Raw genomic sequence first — 20213 nt, forward strand, 5'->3', positions numbered from 1 at the left:
CCTCCCTCCGCCCCCCTCCCCCGCGCTTCAGCTCCCGCATCCCTCCATCCGAGCCTGTGCCGCAGCCGCATCGCCACCGCAGCCCGGGCAGAGCTGAGCCCGGCCCAGGCCCCTGCCCCTGCCCGGCCCTCGGCTCGCTGCCCCCGGCCCCGCCCCCGCCCGCGGGCCCCCCGCCAGCGGCCCGGTGCCCCCCGGCGCCCCCAGACTCCGGCCTCCAGCACCGAGGCAGGAGGCAGCGAGCAGCAGCAGAGGCAGAACCGGAGGAGGAGGAGGAGGAGGAGCCGTCGCAGGATGAAGGATCGGACTCAGGAGCTGCGGAGTGTGAGCTCGGCGGTGGGGGAAATGGGGGGCGGGACCCCAATATTTGGGGAGCGCGTGGGGGTGGAGTGGGGGAGGTGCTGGGAAGCGGGGGGGGGGGGCAAATGATGAGACTGGAGGTTGGTGGCAGGGGGGGGACCCCAATATGTGGAGGCACCTGATATCTCCAATGAACCTGCATTTTAGGGACAGTGGCTAGAAGGGGTTGGAGGCCATGAAGACACAAGGGGGCAGGAGAGGTCTCAGGGGCCCTGGACACCTCATATTCCCAGGATGGCCCTGGGGTCTGATCTGGGGGTGGGAGAGAGTGAGTGTGAGGAGAAAATTGGAAGGTACTCTCATCCGCTGGGCAGATTTGCTGAATTAGGATGTGGCCAGTTACTGGGCCAGGCTGAGCCCAGCGGGACCCAGATTGGGGGGCTGCTGTGGGGAAGGACACAGGTTGGGACTGAGATGCCAACACCTGGCAGTGAATGAAGAGTGTGTGTGTGTGTGTGTGTGTTGCTCTCCGTGGGGAGGGGGGAAACGCTCAGGAGAGAGCCAGAGGGCCAGGGCCTGACATAGGGTGACCCCAGAGGTGGGAGATGGGGCTGCAGGGGGGACCGGAAGGAGGTTCCAGGCACAGGGCCACGGGATTGGGTTGTGTGACATGGCCTCTGCTCCACTGGGGGGAACTGGGGCATCCTGAACAGTCCGGGGCAGGCTGACGTGGGCCCCTGGTCTACGGGCCTGAAGAGGACCGGGTCCAGGAGTCCGGCCAGGCAGTCGGTTGTGTTTGGGTGACGGGGGGGAGGGGGGTGGCACTGGTGTCCGCAGTGAAGGCTGCCGTTTGGAGGGGCTGGGGCGTGGGGGCCTGACAAGCGTGCTTTCTGGGACTAGGAGGATGCTGGGGGCATTGGAGAAATGACCCGGGGCCAGAGGAGGCAGCGCTGAGATCCTGCCGTGTGCTCAGGGCCTGTGGTGTTATGTTAATCAGGTACTGGCCCCAACGGATGTGGCCTGATGCACTTGACCAGGAGCCTGTTGGTTGTTCCCTGGGGGGGTGTTGTTATCCCATTTGACAGATGAGGAAACTGAGGTTCGAGAGGGGCGGGAACTTGCCCAAGGTCACCAAGCAGGTGGGTGGGAGGATCAGACTGGAATCGGGGTTTCCCATCTTCCCGGTTGACACGTGTCTCTGCTTTTTCAGCCTCTGAAAGAGAAGTCTCCACACTGGGGGTAGAGAGTAAAAAGCTCTGTCTTTGGAGACCCCCCCTGGATTTGGGGGGGTGGGGAACCAGGTCCCAGAAAGACAAGAGGAAGGGGCTTGGAGGCAAGTGACTGGTGACTCTACGAGAGATGGGTTGGCAGGTGGGAAGGAAGGAGGAACTGGTGGTTGAGGGAGGGAATTTTGAATGTTGGTTTTTGTTTTTTTCATTAAACTTTTAGTGAATATGCACTCAGGCATCGGGAGAATGACAGGGATAAAAATAACCAACACTCATGTGCCAGACACTGTTCTAAGTGTTTTGAACATATTAACTCATTTTAATCCTCGCAGCAACCCTAGAAGACTCGTATGAGAATCATCCGTTTCAGAGATAAGGAAACGGAGGCCCAGAGAGGTGAACTTGACCCAAGTCACCTAGCTAATTAAAGGCAGGCAGGGAGTTCCGTCGTGGCTCAGCGGCTAATGAACCCGACTAGCATCCATGAGGATGCGGGTTCGATCCCTGGCCTCGATCAGTGGGTTAAGGATCCGGCATTGCCGTGAGCTGTGGTGCAGGTTGCAGACGAGGCTCGGATCTGGCACGGCTGTGGCTGTGGCGTAGGCCGGCGGCTCCAGCTCTGAATGGACCCCTGGCCTGGGAACCTCCATATGCTGCGGTTGCGGCCCAAAAAAGACAACCAATCAATCGATCAATCATAAAAGACAGGCAGGCTCCAGCCTTGGTCCTCTAAACTCCCCTTCACTCATGATGCTGTCTTCATCCAAAGCAGGTTGCCACCTGTAATCTCACTAGCCCCTCTCCTGGTAAGGTCGGTAGACTGAGAGATTGCTTCATTTCATAATGAAGGTAACTGAGGCCCAGAGTGGCTAAAACTCACCCAAGGTCACGCGGCTAGCACGTGAGGAGTTCGGATTTGAACTCAGATCCATGGCTGCCAAGACTATGCCAGGAATCCAAAACCCGGAGATATGGGGAGTGGGTTGGGGCAAGGTGGAGGTGGAATAGTGGTGTGATTGGAGAGAGGGCGAGGGAAGAGGCCAAGACAGGGATGCAGGGAAGGTGGAGGATGGGAGCCCGCATCCGTGTGGGTCAGGGACCCCCCTGCCCAGAGGGGAGAATCCTGTGTGCTGCGGGGAGCCAGTGGGGAGGTGGGAGGCGGTTTGGAGCGGGGAAGCGGGTGGGTGAATGCTGATGGCTCTGGTGTTAGTCACTGCTCAGGAAAACTAGAGATTTGGGAGGGCACGTGGTGGGGGAGGGGGCGTGGAATCTGCCAGATGCGAGGAGTGCGAGGGTCTCCCTACCGGAGCTGAGAGCGAGGAGGCTGGGAGGCAGGAGAGAGTGGGCAGGGTGTGGGAGGCCTGGGGAAGGGGTCTCTGAGAGGCTGAGAGGGATGGAAAGGCAGTGATGGGAGGACACGTCGGCCCAGGAGGCCTGATTGTCTTTTTCCAACAGTTTTTAGAATTCCCAAGAGATTCTCAGATGAGTTTATCATATAGCGGTCAAGGGCACAGAAGGGGGAATCAGAAAGTCTAGGTTCAAATCTAGCTTTGCTTCTTCCTGTGTGACCTTGGGCAGGTGGCCTAACCTCTCTGGTCCTCACATTCTTCATATGTGAATGGGGAGTCATGATGGTACCTGCTTCGGAGGCTTGTCCAAAGGTTGAGCCTAGGCCAGGAGTGCCTAGTGGGAGGCCTGGTTCACAGCCTTGCTCCATGAGTATTTGTTATTCCACAGCTGATTGGCTTACTTTAGCCTCGCATCAGCCCCCTGAGATGGGCAGGATGTGACCCCTCGTTTATCTGGGGGTAAATTGAGGGCTAGAGCAGTAACCTGACTTGCCCAAAGTCATACGGCTGTTAATATCTGAGCCAGGGTTGAACCAGCGTTATCCGTTTCCAGTTCACCAGATACCTTTGGTTGCAAACTAGGAGGTGCTGGGCTGGACTGGAGGCTGCCATGGGGAGTTCATTGGCTGGATGGGTGTCCCAGGGTCCAAGGAGTGGGTCCAGGGATGGGGCTGAAGAGGAGAGGAAGGGAAGCAAGTGAGATGGAGAGGGAGGTTTCGAGGAGAGAGAAGCCACAAGGGGACGCATTGTGGGCTGGAGCCTTTGAGGCGGCTATGAAATGGGAAGGTGGGGGAGGAGGGGGAGGGGGAGGGGGCACTGGGGGGGAGGGGAGGGGGCGGCCTGAGGTGAAGGAGGCTGCAATTTGAGGGCAGGTGGAAAGTGGGGGCTGTTCTAGGACAAGTCATGCAACCTGCAGGCAGGGACTGGGTCCAATGGGATGGGCACAGTAGGTGCTTTAGAAAAAGCAGACCTGACGTAACAGAAAGAAAGAGTGGCCCAGGGTTGGAGAGAGCGGACAGGGACCAAGAGAACCCTGGGCGATGGACTGATATCCCCCACCTGCGCCAGGCTTGTTTCTGCTATTCAAACACCAAGCTCCCCCTGCCTGTGGGCCTTTGCACCTCCTGGGCTCTCTGAATGCTGTTCCCTCTGCCTGGAACGCTGTTCCCTCTGCCTTGACTTCTATGTCCCTCTATGTCCTGGTGCAGTTAACGCCTTGGGCCTTCGCTCAGAGGTCAAGCCCCTCCCAGAAGGCCCTCCCTGACCGGCCTGTCCTGTTGCTCTTCCCTCCCCTGGAACGTCAGCCTCTGGGAGGCAGGACCCCTTTGTGTCTTGTTCCTCAGCAGCACCCAGAAGAGAACTTGAGGCAGATCGGACATATTCATTAGCTGAATGGATGGGGCAGAGGGAGGATGAGGAAGGGAGTTGGGGGGGCGGGGGAGACAGGGAAGGCAGAGGAGAGAGGGTGGGAGGGCTGGGCTGGATGCTGGGAGCCAGCAGAGGCCTGGGACAGGGAGACAGGTGGACAGAAGTGGGGGGTGCAGAGAGGCTGCTGCCTCTAGATGGGAGGATGCTCGTGCTCCGGAGGAGCAGGTGTGAGCCCCTGTGTATTGTGTGCATGTGTATGCATATGTGTTCACACACACACTTATGATTTTTCTGTCACCCAATTCCAGTCTCTTTCCACCTCTGTTTCAGTCACCCTGTCATCTGTCACTTTGGTGGACTCCCTGGCACATGTTGTCCCTCTCCTGCTATCCACGCATCTGTCTGTATTGTCTCCCCACCACCAACACACACACACACACACACAGACAGACACACACACACACACACACTTAAGAGAGCCCCTGGCATCTCTGATGGGGGCCCCTGAAGCTAGAGGTTTGGATCTGATGCCCCCTTCTCCCTCAAGGAAATTCCAGAAGGTGCCCAGTGCTTCTGCACACTCACGTTTAACCCTCTCGAGTGCTTGAGGAGTTGGTGAGCTGAAATGAACAGAGTGCCTGGGTTCCAATCCAGCCACCACCCTGTCAGCCGTATAAGCGTGGGCAAATTACATAATCTCTCTCTGCCTTGGGAGTTCCTGTGGTGGCTCAGTGGTGACAATTCCAACTAATATCCATGAGGATACAGGTTCGATCCCTGGCCTCGCTCGGGGGCTTAAGGATCTGGCGTTGCTGTAGCTGTGGTGTAGGCTTGGCAGTTATAGCTCCAGTTCAACCCCTAGCCTGGAAACCTCCATATGCCATGGCAAGGCCCTAAAAAAGGACAGAAACCAAACCCCAAATCTCTGCCTGCCTCGTCTGCCCAAGGGGAATAAGAATACTACCTACTTCATGGAGCGGCTGTAAGGGTTAAAGGAGAAATGCAGGGCCCTCGTGGCCATCAGCACCCACGTGTCAGGTGGAGATCACTCTTCTTGTCTTCATTTTTCACATGAGGACATGGAGGCTGGGACTGTCCAGAGGGTGGATGGGGGCACCTCTGATCGTCTCTTCCGAGCTGGTCTCGTTTGCCCACAGCCGGCTTTCTTTTCAGGCCAGCTTCTTCCAGAAATGGAGGCGGTGCTCCTTAGGAAACGGGCACCGCTCAGAGCAGAGCACCTGTGCCACCGATGAGCCCAGGGAGGGGCTGAGCCTTGCCTGGAGTCCCCTAGCAGGTCCACCAGAGGCGAGAGCGCCTGGCTTCCAGGCTGGGCCCTTCCTGCAGCCTGGCACCTCTCCCTGCTTTTCCACCCCAGCCTCAAGAGCAGCGCCGACTCTTTTGGGGCCAGGAAGGAATAGAGGGGCCGCGTGGAAAGAGCCCGAGAGGGAGCACCAGCCAGTTCACCTCTGGCCCTGTCTGCTGTGCCACCTCTGGCCTTATTTACTGGCAGGCGGGTCAGGCAACCTCTCCGAGCCCGTTTCCTCATCTGTAACGTGGATGACAGCCAGCGCTCACCGAGCATTTATTCTCGCTGGCAGCATCAGGCATTTTTCCTGCCTGGTCTTACTGCCTCCTCCCGCCCACAGTGTGGGGAGGACTGGATTGCCATTCAATAAACACAGGGGCTGAGGCTCAGAGGGAAGAAGGCGTGTGGCCTTCCAGCCACGGACCTGGGCAAACTCTTAAGCCTCTTGGGGACGCAGGTTCCCCATCTATCCAAGGGCGCCTTTGTAAGCATGAAATGGATAAACAAACGCCGTGCACATGGAACGTTATAAAATCCTGTACACATGCCGCAGTTATAACTATGTTGACCAATGGTCCTTACAGAGTTTTAATGAAGATTAAATGAGATAACAAGACGGCATGACCTATGGCCAGAGGTGCCATCAAACACGAATGTTTTGCTAGCGGCTCAGGGCGCAAAGCAGAGCCTCGCCCAGATTGGGCCTTGTCGGGAGGGGACGTGGCTGGTGGCCGAGTCACCAGTAGGAGGCGGCCTGGTTTCAGGCCTCAGAAGGGACACGTGGGAGGAGGCAGGTCTGAGATGCCTCTGGTTTCCTGGCCCCTTTCAGCCCCAGTGCCCTTGAGCAAGTCCTTCCTCTTCCCCCTCTGCCCTCCTGTTCCTTCATCTGTGAAATGGGGACAGCTTTTCTCGAGGGCTCAGATGGTGAGGATCAGACAGGATTAGAGACGTCAGAGCATCTGGAGAGTGTAGAGGGTTTGCGTTCTCAGCTGCCCGTCATCGCTACGCCCAGTACAGGTAGCCTTGCCTCTCAAGGGCAGATAAACAGGCAGCCGGATGTGCCCCCAGCAGCATCGAGGCTGGGCCCTGGGAACCACAGGGGAGAGAGACTTGAGAGAGTCTTAAGTCAGCCTGGGAAAGGGAAGAAGACAGCGGATAGGACAGTTCCCAGGCCCCCGGACCAGTGAGAGGCCTCATGCCCTGTGGGCAGTCGGGCCAAGGGCTGAGTGCTTGAAGGCAGAGAAGTGACAGAGGCATGGCTTTTAGCTCCAGGAGGAGAGGACCTCATGGGGCAGCTGGCTTTTTGAGGGTGGAACATCATGGGAGGCCGGTGGGGTCCTCAGAGGTGAGCTGAGCATCCTGGAGCCTCTTGGGACCCAGGTCTGTTTGTGGTTTCCTGTCAGACAGAGGTTTGAGAAGCCAGAGGTCCCCACGGTGCTACCCCGGCTTCTGGCAGCTGTGGGCAGATAACACAGGCGCCTCGCTTTCCCAGGAGACGGTTGGAGGGTAAATATAAGTGCTGAACAGGTTCTCTGACGCGTGTGGGGAGGATCCCTGGGGACCATCTGAGCTCAGTGGGGCTTGGGCAGGAAGCAGGGGTGCCTTTGTGGGAGTCCGGCTGGATGACTCTGGGCTCACGCGGCCCTCCGATTCCAAGTTCCCTTGGCTGTTTCGATGGCATCTACGGCCCATCTGGCCCTGTCTAGGTTCGATCTGAGCTGTCTGCGATCTGTCTGCACCGAGTCTGGTTCGTCCGGAGCTGCTGTCTGCTTTCTGTCAGGTCCTGTCTGCGATCTGCTCGGACCCGGTCGCTCTTCTCTTTAGATCTCAACTGGCAACACGCCCACTAGACACTGTTCGGATCCTGTCTCGATTTGATTTGGGCTTTGGTCGTGAGAGTCTGAGTTTTGGCTGGGGTTTTTCTGGAAATCAGGGTGAACCGTTTCAATTTCCATCCAGACTGATTAGGGCTCTAGATGTAATTAAGCTTGATGGGCTCGGCTTTTGCTGTTCCAAGCAGAGAAGGGTCTTGAGTCGGGAGTGTGGAGCCATGGGGAGCCCTCCCTGCCCCCCCATTCCTCTTCCCCAGCAGAGGCTCAGAGGGGCTGGGAGAACAGCCCCAGAGGGCCCGCCCAAATGTCCCGGGCGGCTGGCGCATGTCTGTGTGTCCACACGTGTCAGCAGGCAGGTTTGCCGTGGGTCTGTGTGCGGCTGAACGTCAGCACATCAGTGTATCTTGGTGTGGGTGTCAGCGGCCCTATTTCTGTGCGCCTTGTGTGTCAGCCCTTCTGTCTCTGTCACTGGTCTGTCTGGTGGCGGCGGTGGCGGTATGGGTGGGTGAATCCCTTTGTGTCTCTGAGCCCTGGGGGTGGAGGGCTGAGCAGCTGCAGGTTGCAACTGGAAAATCCAAGCAAGTGAGAGTCGGTGGGTGTGAAGTTGGGAGAGGCTGGATGAAGGCAAATGAATACACGGAGGAGAGTCAGCAGGGAGGGGTGGGGGGGGTGGAGGGGAGAGTGGGGCGGAGGAGGGAGGTCGGGGTGCTGCCTGTGTCTCTCATCCCGCCCTCCCCGGGCCTGACTGTGCCTGCTTAGCTTGGTGCCTGCCGCTGGCAGTGCAGTGACCTTGCCTAGGGGACGTGGCTGGTCGGGTCGGAGGCTGAAGGGGAAGAGAAGGGAGCAAAGTGAGGCCGGGCAGGAGTGGCTGTGGGGGATGGTGGGGGCGCCAGACTCCTGGGGCTCCATCCCAGACCCCTTCTCCCAGCGCAGAGCCAACTCCTACAAGGCTGACATTTAGCTGGTTGTCATAACATCAGAATACTTCCATACTGGTTGATTAAAGCCGCTGTCCAGAGCGCCGCAAGCCTCCAGGGTGACCGCACTCACAGGACCACTTCCGTCCCTGAAAGGGTGCCTCTGGCTGAGTCTCTCCAAGGTGTCCTTTGCACTGTCCGCTACCCGGCCGCCAGGACCCTGTGCCATGAGATAGCCAGTATTCCAGTATTGATTGTGACTGCTCGGTGCCCTGGCCCCATGCAGGTGGCCCTTCCCAGGACACCCTTGCTCCGAGCCTAGAGCTAGAAGTGTCAGAACTACTCACAGACTCTGCCTTTCCTTGCCCCCCCCCGCCCCCGCCCCGCAGGCGAAAGACAGCGATGATGAGGAGGAGGTGGTCCATGTGGACCGGGACCACTTCATGGATGAGTTCTTTGAACAGGTAAAGAACTCACCCTGGCCCCCAGCCAACAGCTTCCTTCTCCTGGTCCCCCTCCCCCTGCCCCCACCCCACTCTCTACTCCTCCAACCCCTTGGCCTCTTACCAACCCCTCTGGGTCTGGCCCGTTTCCCTGAACCCTGACTGAGCCCCCTGAAATCCCTTTGTCTGGCCCGACGACTTGGCTGGGTATAGCCGATTTGCTGCCCCAGGTGGAAGAGATCCGGGGCTGCATTGAGAAGCTGTCGGAGGATGTGGAGCAAGTGAAAAAACAGCATAGTGCCATCCTGGCCGCCCCCAACCCAGATGAAAGTAAGTGCTGCCGCTGCTGCTGCTGCTGCTGCTGCTGCTGCTGCTGATACTGCTGCATGCCTGGGGGCGGTGGGCAGAAGGAGTCTGGGGTCTCACCCCATGTCTCACCCCCTCCACCCCTCCCCTCAGAGACCAAACAGGAGCTGGAGGACCTCACTGCAGACATCAAGAAGACGGCCAATAAGGTTCGATCCAAGTTGAAAGGTGAGGCATGCCGTCCCCTGACCCAGGAGGGAAAAAACCCCTGCCCTCCATTGGGCTACCCAGGCCTTTCTATGAAGAATGTCTGCAAACTTCCAGGAGCCATATTCCTAAACAGTGAGAAAGCATAAAACCCGAGATTTCTCAACTTGCCCCAGATTCCTTGAAGAAAGATACATACGTGACAGGGAGATGAGGGAGAGGAGGCTTTCTGTCCAATTTGCATCTGAGCTCTGCTGATTCCATCAGCATGAGGGTCCACCAGGAAAATCATCTTCCAGGTGGCTTTAGTTTCACAGAGGCCTCATTTCTCTAGAACAGGTGCCCGGCATAGCGCTAAGCACCCAGTAGGTGGGCTCAGCAAATGCTTCTGCATTGGTATCCTTAGCTCAGGACAGATTGGACTGTGTGGCTGACATCAGGGGCTGGCAGGCTTTCAGGAGGGACTTGCCAAATGCTCATGTATTCACTCTAATTTAAGGACTTGGGTGCTGGTAATAACCACCTTCCCCCCAAAGCATTGTGGGTTGGGAACCTCCTTGTCTGCCGGTGCCAAGGGACTAGCAGTGGTCCCGTGATGCTCATTCGTATGCCTCTGGTAATTCAGCATCAGAAAACATTTGCCAAGCACCGACCCTGTCCAAGGCACTTTGCCCGGGCTTTGGGGAAAAGGAGCCGTGTCGGATGCGTGGCCCTGAGCACAATGACCTTGGTTCGGGGAGATGAGGACGGGGGTTCTGTGCCCTCTCGGACTCAACAGGAGGCCATGCGTGAGCCTCCAGTGCTGATCTGTAAGCCCTTTGCAGTCAGGAGAGTGTACTAAAAGTATAAATCCAGACAGAGGGAGCGATGGAAATCATCAACTCACTCTAGACAAGTAACCTGCCCTCAGCTTCCTCGTCAGCACAGAAAGAACTACTGAAGCGGCATAGGGAAGTTCACGTGGTCAGGGATCATGTCCTCGCCACAGCAGTGACAATGCCAGGTCCTTAACCCAGTGAGCCACCAGGGAGCTCCTGAAGCAATTTCAAAGCTGGCTTTTTTTTCTCCTTGGTTGCAAAATCTTTTTTTCCCAAGTGAACTCTTACCCCAAATTCCAACACAGACACAAAAGTCAGGCTGTTTGGGCCGAACTGGAGTTGGGAGACCCAGGGCCCTACCTGCCTGGCCTCCTCTTCTATGAACTCCCAGCAACAGCCCCTGAGGTTCCTTCTTAGAAGCAGGGTTCCCTGGGAGTTCCCTTTATAGCTCAGCGCTGATGAACCTGACTAGTATCCATGAGGACTTGAGTTTGATTCCTGGCCTCCCTCAGTGGGTTAAGGATCTGGTGTTGCTGTGGGCTGTGGTGTAGGTCGCAGACACAGCTTGGATCTGGCATTGCTGTGTTTGTGGTGTAGGACAGCAGCTGCAGCTCCAATTCGACCCCTAGCCTGGGAACCTCCATATGCCGCAGGTGTGGTCCTAAAAAGAAAACACAGGAAAAAAAAACCAAAAAACAAAAAAACCAGGGTTCCAGGGAACACAGTTTAAAAATCCCTAGGCACAGCGATTTCTTTGCGCCCCTTGAGCTCTGAGATTAACCCTCTCTAGACAACCATGAGGAGGACTGTAGGGTTTAGGAGTTCAGAAATCGACCAAGAAAGAAGCTAGGGGAGTTCCTGTTGTGGCGCAGTGGTTAACGAATCCGACTAGGAACCATGAGGTTGCGGGTTCGGTCCCTGCCCTTGCTCAGTGGGTTAATGATCTGGCGTTGCCGTGAGTTGTGGTGTAGGTTGCAGACGCGGCTCGGATCCCACGTTGCTGTGGCTCTGGCGTAGGCCAGTGGCTACAGCTCCGATTGGACCCCTAGCCTGGGAACCTCCATATGCCGAGGGAGCGGCCCAAGAAATAGCAACAACAACAACAACAAAGACAAAAAGACCAAAAAAAAAAAAAAAAAAAAAAAAAAAAAAAAAAAAAAAAAAAGAAAGAAAGAAAGAAGCTAGGAAGGGAGTTCCCATCGCGGAGCAGCTGAAACAAATCCGACTAGGAACCATGAGGTTGCAGGTTCGCTCCCTGGCCTTGCTCAGTGGATTAAGGATCCGGTGTTGCCGTGAGCTGTGGCATAGGCTGGCAGCTGTACTGCTGACTGGACCCCTAGCCTGGGAACCTCCATATGCCATGGGTGCTGCCCTAAAAAGACAAAAAGAGACAAAAATAAATAAATAAATAAAATTAGTAAGAAGTGTATTTAAAAAAGAAAGCAGCTAGGAATCGTGGTAATGGCTTAGAGAAGCTGACCTTCTAGAGCTCCAGAAAAAAAGAGACGATTGTCTTCCTCGCCATCTTTCTCCAGCTCTGTGATGGCACGAGCTCCAGCTCTGTGTGTAACCTTGAGATGAGTTGCTTTACCCCTTTCAACCTCAGTTTCTAAGACAAGGGCTGCCGTCACGCAACTCCTAAGATTACTGTGAGAAGTCAGACCCTGTAAAGGATCCCTTCCTCCGGGGCCTAGCCCCAGCCCCAAGCCTGACAATAGGATCCCAGTCGTTGGGGCCAGAGATTCCAACATCCCTGGCTTTGTGTTCCTGGATTTTTCCTGTAGCCGCTGAGCCAGGGCTGGCAGGTGAGCTTTGGGGTGTCATCCAGCCCCAGACCGCCAGGGCTGCCAGCGGAAGGGAGAAGGGATGTTCTCAGGAATGGCCTGGAGGGCCTTCCAGGTCTGAGAGGGCCTGGTGATTCATCCCTGCCGCATTTTCTGAGCACAGTGGATCTTACCCGAAAGCTCTATTTTAGAAAATCTCAGTAAGCGTGAAGAGTGCATGATCTAGAAGCAGGAATCCCAGTTAATCTGTGTGCTTTTCCAGAGCATCCTTTAGAAGTGGGAATTCCGCGCACAGGGATCACCTGATAGGGCAGGGCTGTAGAACAATTTTCTCTGTTGCAATATCCATCCACTTACCCTAGAATTTTCCAAGGAAGGGTTGGCAGCTAGAATGTGACCCACCTGAACGTTCTTGCCTTCCTACAGAAAAATCCCAGGGTGGGCTCCTTGCCCCTTTATAGAGGCTGTAGGAGGAGTTCCCGTGGAAACAAATCCGACTAGGAACCATGAGGTTGCGGGTTCGATGCCTGGCCTTGCTCAGTGGGTTAAGGATCTGGCGATGCCCTGAGCTGTGGTGTAGGTGGCAGACGCGGCGGCTGGGAGCTGGCGTGGCTGTGGTGTAGGCTGGCAGCTGTAGCTCCGATTAGACCCCTAGCCTGGGAACCTCCACATGCCGTGGGTGCGGTCCTAAGAAGCAAAAAAAGCAAAAAATTAAAAAAAAAGAGGCCGTAGGAAGTGGAGAGGCCCTCATACAGAGAATGTGGACTGGGGGGCGGGGGCAGGCGTTACAGCTGTGGGACTTTCCCGCCGGAACAAATAGACCCCTTCTGTCTGGTGACCCACTGACTCTCAGTCTCCCCTCCTACCTGCCTTCGGGATTCCCTCAAACATTTGTCCCTTTATCCCCCGGCTTCCTGCTTTGGAAGACCTTGGAGTCTTTACTGTCTGCCCTCGCCTGGGTGTGACATCTATCTGTTCACGGGCCTGGGGCCTCCGTCGGGGTATCGACTCTACGTGCGTCCCAGACCCCTGCCCCACATGCCCCAGGTCTCCTGCCCGCCCGTCACTGCATCCTCTCTCCTTTAGCGATCGAGCAAAGCATCGAACAGGAAGAGGGGCTGAATCGTTCCTCCGCCGACCTGCGCATCCGCAAGACCCAGGTAGGTGGCGGCGGGCCGGTACCGTCAGGGTCGGGGCTGGAAACGGACCGCACCGGACCCGGCAGGGGAGGAGCCCTGGCTGGAGCTCTGCGGGTTGGGGGTGGGCGGGCCAGAGCCGGCACAAGTGAGGGGCGTGGCCAGGGAGGAGCCTGGGCGGGGGCGGGGCTTGGGGCGGGGCTACAGCGGAGGGCGGAACCCGGCGACATCTCGGTGCCTTAGCCAGGGCTTTGGATGATGGTTTGGGCGTAGGATGGGGGTGCTGGGGGTACCGGACGGCGCCCTTGAGCGGGGTTGAGATCATGGCGTGAGCTGAAGAAGAGGCTGTGGTCTAACTCAGCCCTTCCTGCCCACTCCTTTCCTTCTTGGTCTCCACCCGCTGCCTCCTGATGTGTCTGGACCCCCGCCCCAGCACTCCACACTCTCCCGGAAGTTCGTGGAAGTAATGACTGAATATAACGCGACCCAGTCCAAGTATCGGGACCGCTGCAAGGACCGGATCCAGCGGCAGCTGGAGATCAGTGCGTGTGACACCGCCCTCCCCAAACTCCCCAGATCTGCCCCATACTCCTTCCAGGCCCTTCCTCTCCACGGAGGGGGTGCCCGGCCTAAGGCTGGATGGGAGGATGGGCTCCTGGGTCCCTGCTGCATCACATCCGATCACCTTAGGCCCCCAGTCTGTCCCAGTCCCTGAGCAGGGAGTCCTTTCTCCCCACAGCTGGAAGGACCACAACCAATGAAGAACTGGAGGACATGCTGGAGAGCGGGAAGCTGGCCATCTTCACGGATGATGTGAGCCCCACGTGGGTGGGGTGGGGAGTCTGTTTTTGGAAGGCATTGACCTTTCTTCCCCAAGCTGAGGCCGAATTCAAGGTCCTGGGTCCGCCCTGGAATACCCAGAATCGGGAAGTCTGGACCTGGAACTGGGGAATTCCATGGGGGCAGAGCAGGAAGGTAACTTCATAAAAATGGCAAACAGTAGGTTGCCAGGCACTGTTCCAAGTACTGTACAGATTGACGTTTACCTACTAAATTCATTTAGTCCTCGCCACTAGCTTCTGAGGAAGCCGCGTGTCACAGATAAGGAAGTCTGACCCAAAGAGCTTAAATCATTTGCCAAGGCCACACAGCTATGGGCAGAGCCAGGATTTGAATTCACAGTCAGGGACCCTTCAGCAGTGAGATACTCCACTCCTGACTGAAGTGGGTCATTTCACCAAATGACTAATATGCCCACATTTTGAGGATTTTTTTTTAAAACCAGTTTTAGTTTTGCTTGAGTTTTGCACACTGCCCTGTCCTTGTCATCTTGTATGTGAAATTGACGGGCTTTCCCCAGCTGTAGTTCTCCTTTCTCTTTCTTGACTTTTGCCCTAGCCTGACCAGTCTGTCTCTCTTTCTGCTGCTGGTGGCAGAATGACTCTTCTTAAGGTTTCTAGACCAGGGTTAAAGTATGTTCAGTGACAGTCTAGCCATTTTCAGCAAGTCGTTTTTTCAGCAAATTGATTTTTGTTAAATGAGCTTTGAGCAATTTGATAATGGGCCAGTTAGGCTGGCACTCTCCCAAACAGCTCTGTCCAGGCTGTCTGTCTGTCTGTCTGAGAGTGGAGGGACACCTGCTGAGTGGTTCTAAGGAGATGGAGCCAATTCCTGCCACTTAACCCACCATCACTACAGTGGAAACCCATCATTACAATGCAGGGTTGTCGGTACCTTGCCTGAGGGCTGAACAAGATGCAGACAGTCCAAGGCAGTAGTTAACGTCTAGAGTCAGGAAAGCCTTCCTGGGAGAAGTGGCCTTGGGCTGTGTGCCTTTGGACTCGGGGAGATGGGCAAAGGACATTCAGGACAAAGGGAACAGACTGAACCAAGACAGGGAGAGTGGACCACTTGCCAAAGAGCCGCTGGGCTCTTATGATGTGGGGAGATGAGGGCAAAAAGGGTGATGGGGCCTTGACTTGCTGAGGCAAGAGGGTGTAGCCTGTGGGTAGCCATGAGCCCTGGAGGGTTTTAGAGCAGAAGCGTGGCTTGAGGAGTTCCCGTTGTGGCTTAATGGTAACGAATCCGACTCGCATTCATGAGGATGCAGGTTTGTTTGGTCCCTGGCCTCGCTCAGTGGGTTAAAGATCTGGCATTGTAAGCTGTGGCATTGTTGTGAGCTGTGGTGTAGGTTGCAGATGCAGCTTGCCATTGCTGTGGCTGTGGCGTGGGCTGGCAGCTGTAACTCCAATTTGACCTCTAGCCTGGGAACTTCTATGTGCTGCATGTGTGGCCCTAAAAAGCAAAAAAAAAAAAAAAAAAAAAAAAAAAAAAGGAGTGGCTCGATGTGGTCTAAGCTGTGAGTGGTTAGGAAAGTGAGTGCTCTGGCCTCTGTGCGGAGGAGGTAAATCTGATTGTGGGTTAGTGTCTCTCTCCCACTGACTCTTGAGGACTGCAGGGCGTTTCCTTACTTGTCCCCACCCCACATCCTGGGCACTCCAGAGCCCTTGGACACACCGCCTTCTCATCTGGGCCTCCTTTCCTGCTGGCTCACTTTCCTCCTGCCTCACTTTCCTCCTGCTTTGTCCCCTTCCATTATCCTCTCTGCCTTTGACCAGATGCAGCCCCCAATCCTGGTGGGGACCCTGGACCCTTGCCTCCCTCCCCAGGGCTTCCCTGGTGTGTGTCACTGAGGCAGCCCTGGGCTGAGGACAAGTTTTGCTTCTTATAATTTAAGACTTCTCTTTAGTGCTTCTGGTGTGCCAGGTACTATTCTAATCGACCAGTACATACGAGCTCATTTAATCTTCACACAACTAGGAGTTCCTGTCATGGCTCAGCGGTTAAGGAACCTGACTAGCATCCATGAGGACACGGGTTCGATCCCTGGCCTTGCTCAGTGGTTAAGAATCTGGCATTGCCCTGAGCTGTGGTGTAGGTCGCAGACGCGGCTCAGATCCTGTGTGGCTGTGGCTGTGGCATAGGCTGGTGGCTGCAGCTCTGATTGGATCCCTAGCCTGGGAACCTCCATATGCCATGGGTGTGGCCCTAAAAAGACAAAAAAATAAAATAAAAACTTCACACAACTCTGTGAGGTGGGCCCTGTTAGTATCCCTATTTCCTAGGTGGGGATACTGAGGCTCAGAGAGGTGGGACACTTTGCTCATGGTTACAGCTAGTAAATGCCAGCCGGATTCGAACCCAGATGCTCTTACTGTAGAATCCAGGCTCTTCCAGGAGTGAAGGGGGTTCTGCCACCTCTCTCCCCTCTAACACACCCCCGCCTCCCATCACCCTAGATCAAAATGGACTCGCAGATGACGAAGCAGGCCCTGAATGAAATCGAGACGAGGCACAACGAGATCATCAAGCTGGAAACCAGCATCCGCGAGCTGCACGACATGTTCGTGGACATGGCCATGCTCGTGGAGAGCCAGGTAGGTACTGCCCCGGCCACCGTCGGCGCGCGCGGGCCGCCGGCTCCCAGCGCGGGCCCCGCCCCTTCCGACGCGCATCTCCTCCGGCGCAGGGCGAGATGATCGACCGCATTGAGTACAACGTGGAGCATTCCGTGGACTACGTGGAGCGAGCCGTGTCCGACACCAAGAAAGCTGTGAAATATCAGAGCAAGGCCCGGAGGGTGAGCCGGGGCGGGCCCGTGGGCAGGTGGGCTGGAGCCGAGCGGGCGGGGCGGGGCTCGGGCCGGGCCGAGGCGAGGGATGGAGGCCTCCCTCTGGTTCTGACCGCTTCCTTTCTCTGTTTTCTCTCCCCTCTTCTTTTGTCCTTACCCCCTCCTGTCTGTCTGTCGGTGTGTCTCTCTCCCCCTCTCTCCGCTGCTCCCTCCTCGGCCCTCTCGCCCTTCCTGCCCGCAGAAGAAAATCATGATCATCATTTGTTGTGTGGTGCTGGGGGTGGTCTTGGCGTCGTCCATCGGGGGGACGCTGGGCTTGTAGGCCCCCCACCCCTCCCCCTCCCAGGCCCTCCCCCACCACATCGGGAGCAATACCCCCCCCACCCCTTCACTCCATCCCCTGCTCCAGGCTCACCCCCGAGACAGACCCAGGCAGCCCCCCCTTTCCCCCGGTCAGACCCTGGAGTCCCTGGACCTCCCCCCCATGGACCACCCCGCCCCCGCACGAAGATAGCAGCAGGCGTGATTACACATGCACACCAACAAGCATGCCGCCAGCACATGCTCGAGACGTGTGGACACCCCAGCGTGTGTGTGTGTGTGTGTGTGTGTGTGTGTACACGTGTGTAGAAGCACCAGATCACCCTCTTTGCCCCTCACCTCGTCTGTGTGTTGTCTGAGCTTTGCCCCCTTCGCCTGGCTTGTTGTGTGGACTGTGACCAGGTGTGACACCGCAGCCCACCAAGCCTCGCTCTGTCTTCTGTGAATAGGCGGGGGTGTGTGTGTGTCTCTGTGTGTGTGGCCATGGATCCATGGACACACAGTTTGTGTATGTGGAATTTTGTGTTCAAACGTGTGACTCCAGTGCCGCAGCACCTCCTCCCCCATGTCGGCTCCAGATGTGGCAGTTTGTGAGTGTACAGATGCTCACACTCACATTCCCAGAGGCCGCAGGTGGGCCCAAATACACACGGGCCACGGCAGACACCCCAGAGTGACGTAGAGCAAACCCTCCTGGCTGAGTCACCGCCCCCGGCCCAGGGCTGGCATGCGTCCTGGTTAGCGTGTGAGTGTGCTCGCGTGTGGAATCCAACCAAGGCGAGTGGAAGCACACACATGTAAATCACCTAGCTTAGTCTCTATGTCTGTGTGCATTTCCCCCAGCAGGTGATGTGAAAGACGTGTGTGTGTGTGTGTGTGTGTGTGTGTGTGTGTAGAGGGTTTCTACATAGTGAGCTTCTGCCCCCTGTTTTATACGGACACACATCTAAAAGAACGTGTGCCCCATCCAGGCTTGTTCATCCGGATTATTTGCCCCTCCCTCTCTCCCCAGACCTGCTGACCGCTATCTGGTATGGCCACACCCTGCTGCATCCACTTTGTGCAACTGGGGCTTCCTGCCCTGTGTGGTTGGCGCCCCCGTGCACAAAGGCCAGAGGCATTTCTGTGTCTGTCTCTTTGGGAGGACAGGCCTCCGCGTGTGGAAGCTGGGACACTTCAGTGCGCTCTCCCTGCCACGGCGGGTGCGACCACACCCAGGCACACGCCTGCACACACGCACGGCACATGCTGACACGGGCGTGGCGTGGCATGACGCCTGTACTGGCCTGCACTCGAGTGTCTCCTAGGAGGGCTTTTTTGGAGACGTCACTATAAGGGGAATGTCAAGGGCTGCCCCAGGCGGACTGGGGATGAGCGCATTCTTGAGTACTAACCTCAGTGCTGGGGGGGCCGTCATGGTCCCCGCTGCCCCGAGGATGCTCTGGACTTTGCCTCAGGGACCTTGGGTTTCAGGAATTGTTTCTTTTAGACATTCGGGAGCGGGCCAAGCGCTGGGGCCCGTGCCCTGGACACATCTGCTGAAATGTCAGCAACAGCTGTTCCTCCGCAGGGTGAGACTGAGGGTAGGACCCAGGCCTGGGTGTCTGAGGTTGAGGAAGGGGCCAGCTCCTCCCCTGCCGCGTAGACAACACACCCATGGGTGGGTTTGTGCGTTTGGTGGCAGGTGGGAGGTCCGTGGGCAAAGGACAGTGTCTAGAAGCCTCCCACACCATTGGCCCAGGAACGTGGACCCACAGGATGGAACACCCATGTACAAGAATGCGTCCTGCCCTGGGTGCGGTGTATGTGTGCACTGGGGGGAGGGCCCGGCTGTGAGTGCAGATCGTTTTCTGGAGTCGCTATATACGTGAAGTGTGTGTGTGTGTGTGTGTGCGTGTGTGTGAGCCTGAGAGGAAGAGAGAGACAATGCAGGTGTGACCTTCTGGAACATAATACCCTACCCGCCCCCCACCTCCCACCCCCGCCAGCTCAGAGAGGCAACCTCTTCCCTACCTGGCTGGGCCCTGCCTGTGTGTGGCCGGTGTATTTACAGAATCCCCGAGGCGGGCTGTCCTGAGGAGGGAAGCTCACGCTAGGTTTGCCCCTGTGTCTGAGGGCAGCCCTCCCACTCCCACTCGGGCTTCTTTGGGGTCGTCAGAGCAGGTCCCAGCACCCCCAAATCCTGCCCTCTTTCCTTCCTGCCACCCAGCCAGGACACCCTTTCAGCCCAGGTGTTTCTGGAATTCCCACAGCCTTGGGGCCACAAGGAGAAGGGTGGAGCCCTGGCTGGAAGGATGCTGCTGCTGCCTCCTTGAGGGGTAGCAGGCCTGTAGCTGCCCATCTCTGGGCCTCAGTTGGACCAGAGGATTCCCCGAGAGTCTGCTCTACCCCAGCTTTTCCAAGTCCCGCACATCACAGGGTGTGTTTGCTTGTCAGCTGTCGTGTCTGTATGTGCCCTGGCATGTCGTCTGGGGGCTGGTGTCTTCCACATGTTCTCAGACAAGGGTGTGCTGCCCGCCTGCCACGCGCCTACCACCGTCACGCCCCTGTGTGCCCCGTGGGTGGTCCTGGGCCTGGCCAGGGCTCGCTGCTTCCCCTCCCCTCTTCTCCGGAGCCCTGCCTCTCACGAAGCACACCGCGTGTCCATCCCATATGCCTGTGGGTTGATGCACGCTCTTGCCACGCCTTGAGCGTGCCTACATGATGTGTTCTATGCATTCACCCTGCCCCACCCCCAGCCTGCCCCGCAGAGGACAAGATGGGTGGCCCCCGGCTCCCTCCTCCCCCACCCGCCCCCCTGCCTGCTGTGCAGCCGTGTGCGTTGGCGTGTGTTTCTGTGTCGCTGGCGTGTCACGTGATGTAGCCGTGTTTGCTGACATGAGCCCCTGCCCCTTCTGTTTCTCCGTTGGTTTCTAGAGCTCTTTCCCTCTCCTCCTCGGAGGGGACAGGACTCCTGGGGCCTGGCTGGGGGCCCAGAGCCAGGCCACTCTCTCCTGTTAGCCCTCAGAGTCCCATTTCTCTCTATTGGTGACCAAGTTGCAAATGGATAAAACACAGGAAAATTCTGCCCCCGCCCCAGCCCTGCATGTCCTGTCCCCAGAGCCCCCCACCCCCACCCCGGGCCGGGTCGGGCCCCGTGGGACGGGAGAAATAGCAACCAATCCAACAGCGGGTGTGCTGCGTGCTCACTTCCTTCTGTCCCCACGCGGGGCAGGCGCCGTGGGGCCGGGGAGACAAGGCGGGAGGCCGGCCGGGGAGCTGGACAGGCA

The 20213-nt window shown here is 57.2% G+C and overlaps 1 protein-coding gene across 1 annotated transcript; it reads left to right on the forward strand.

The window, feature by feature from the left end:
- Positions 1-202: 202 nt before the first annotated feature.
- STX1B (syntaxin 1B) lies at positions 203-20117 on the forward strand. The gene is made up of 10 exons (XM_021086411.2): positions 203-321; positions 8688-8762; positions 8972-9071; positions 9201-9275; positions 12943-13016; positions 13426-13534; positions 13732-13805; positions 16292-16429; positions 16522-16632; positions 16865-20117. Exons 1-10 carry the CDS (start codon positions 292-294, stop codon positions 16943-16945), a joined length of 867 nt encoding a protein of 288 aa, XP_020942070.1. The 5' UTR covers positions 203-291; the 3' UTR covers positions 16946-20117.
- The last annotated feature ends 96 nt before the right edge of the window (positions 20118-20213 follow it).

Source organism: Sus scrofa, chromosome 3 (assembly GCF_054392235.1).
Source record: "Sus scrofa isolate SSC_HxYL_T2T_F1_AM1 chromosome 3, Sscrofa_HxYL_maternal_Yorkshire_Landrace_v2.0, whole genome shotgun sequence".
NCBI classification, from domain to species: Eukaryota; Metazoa; Chordata; class Mammalia; order Artiodactyla; family Suidae; genus Sus; species Sus scrofa.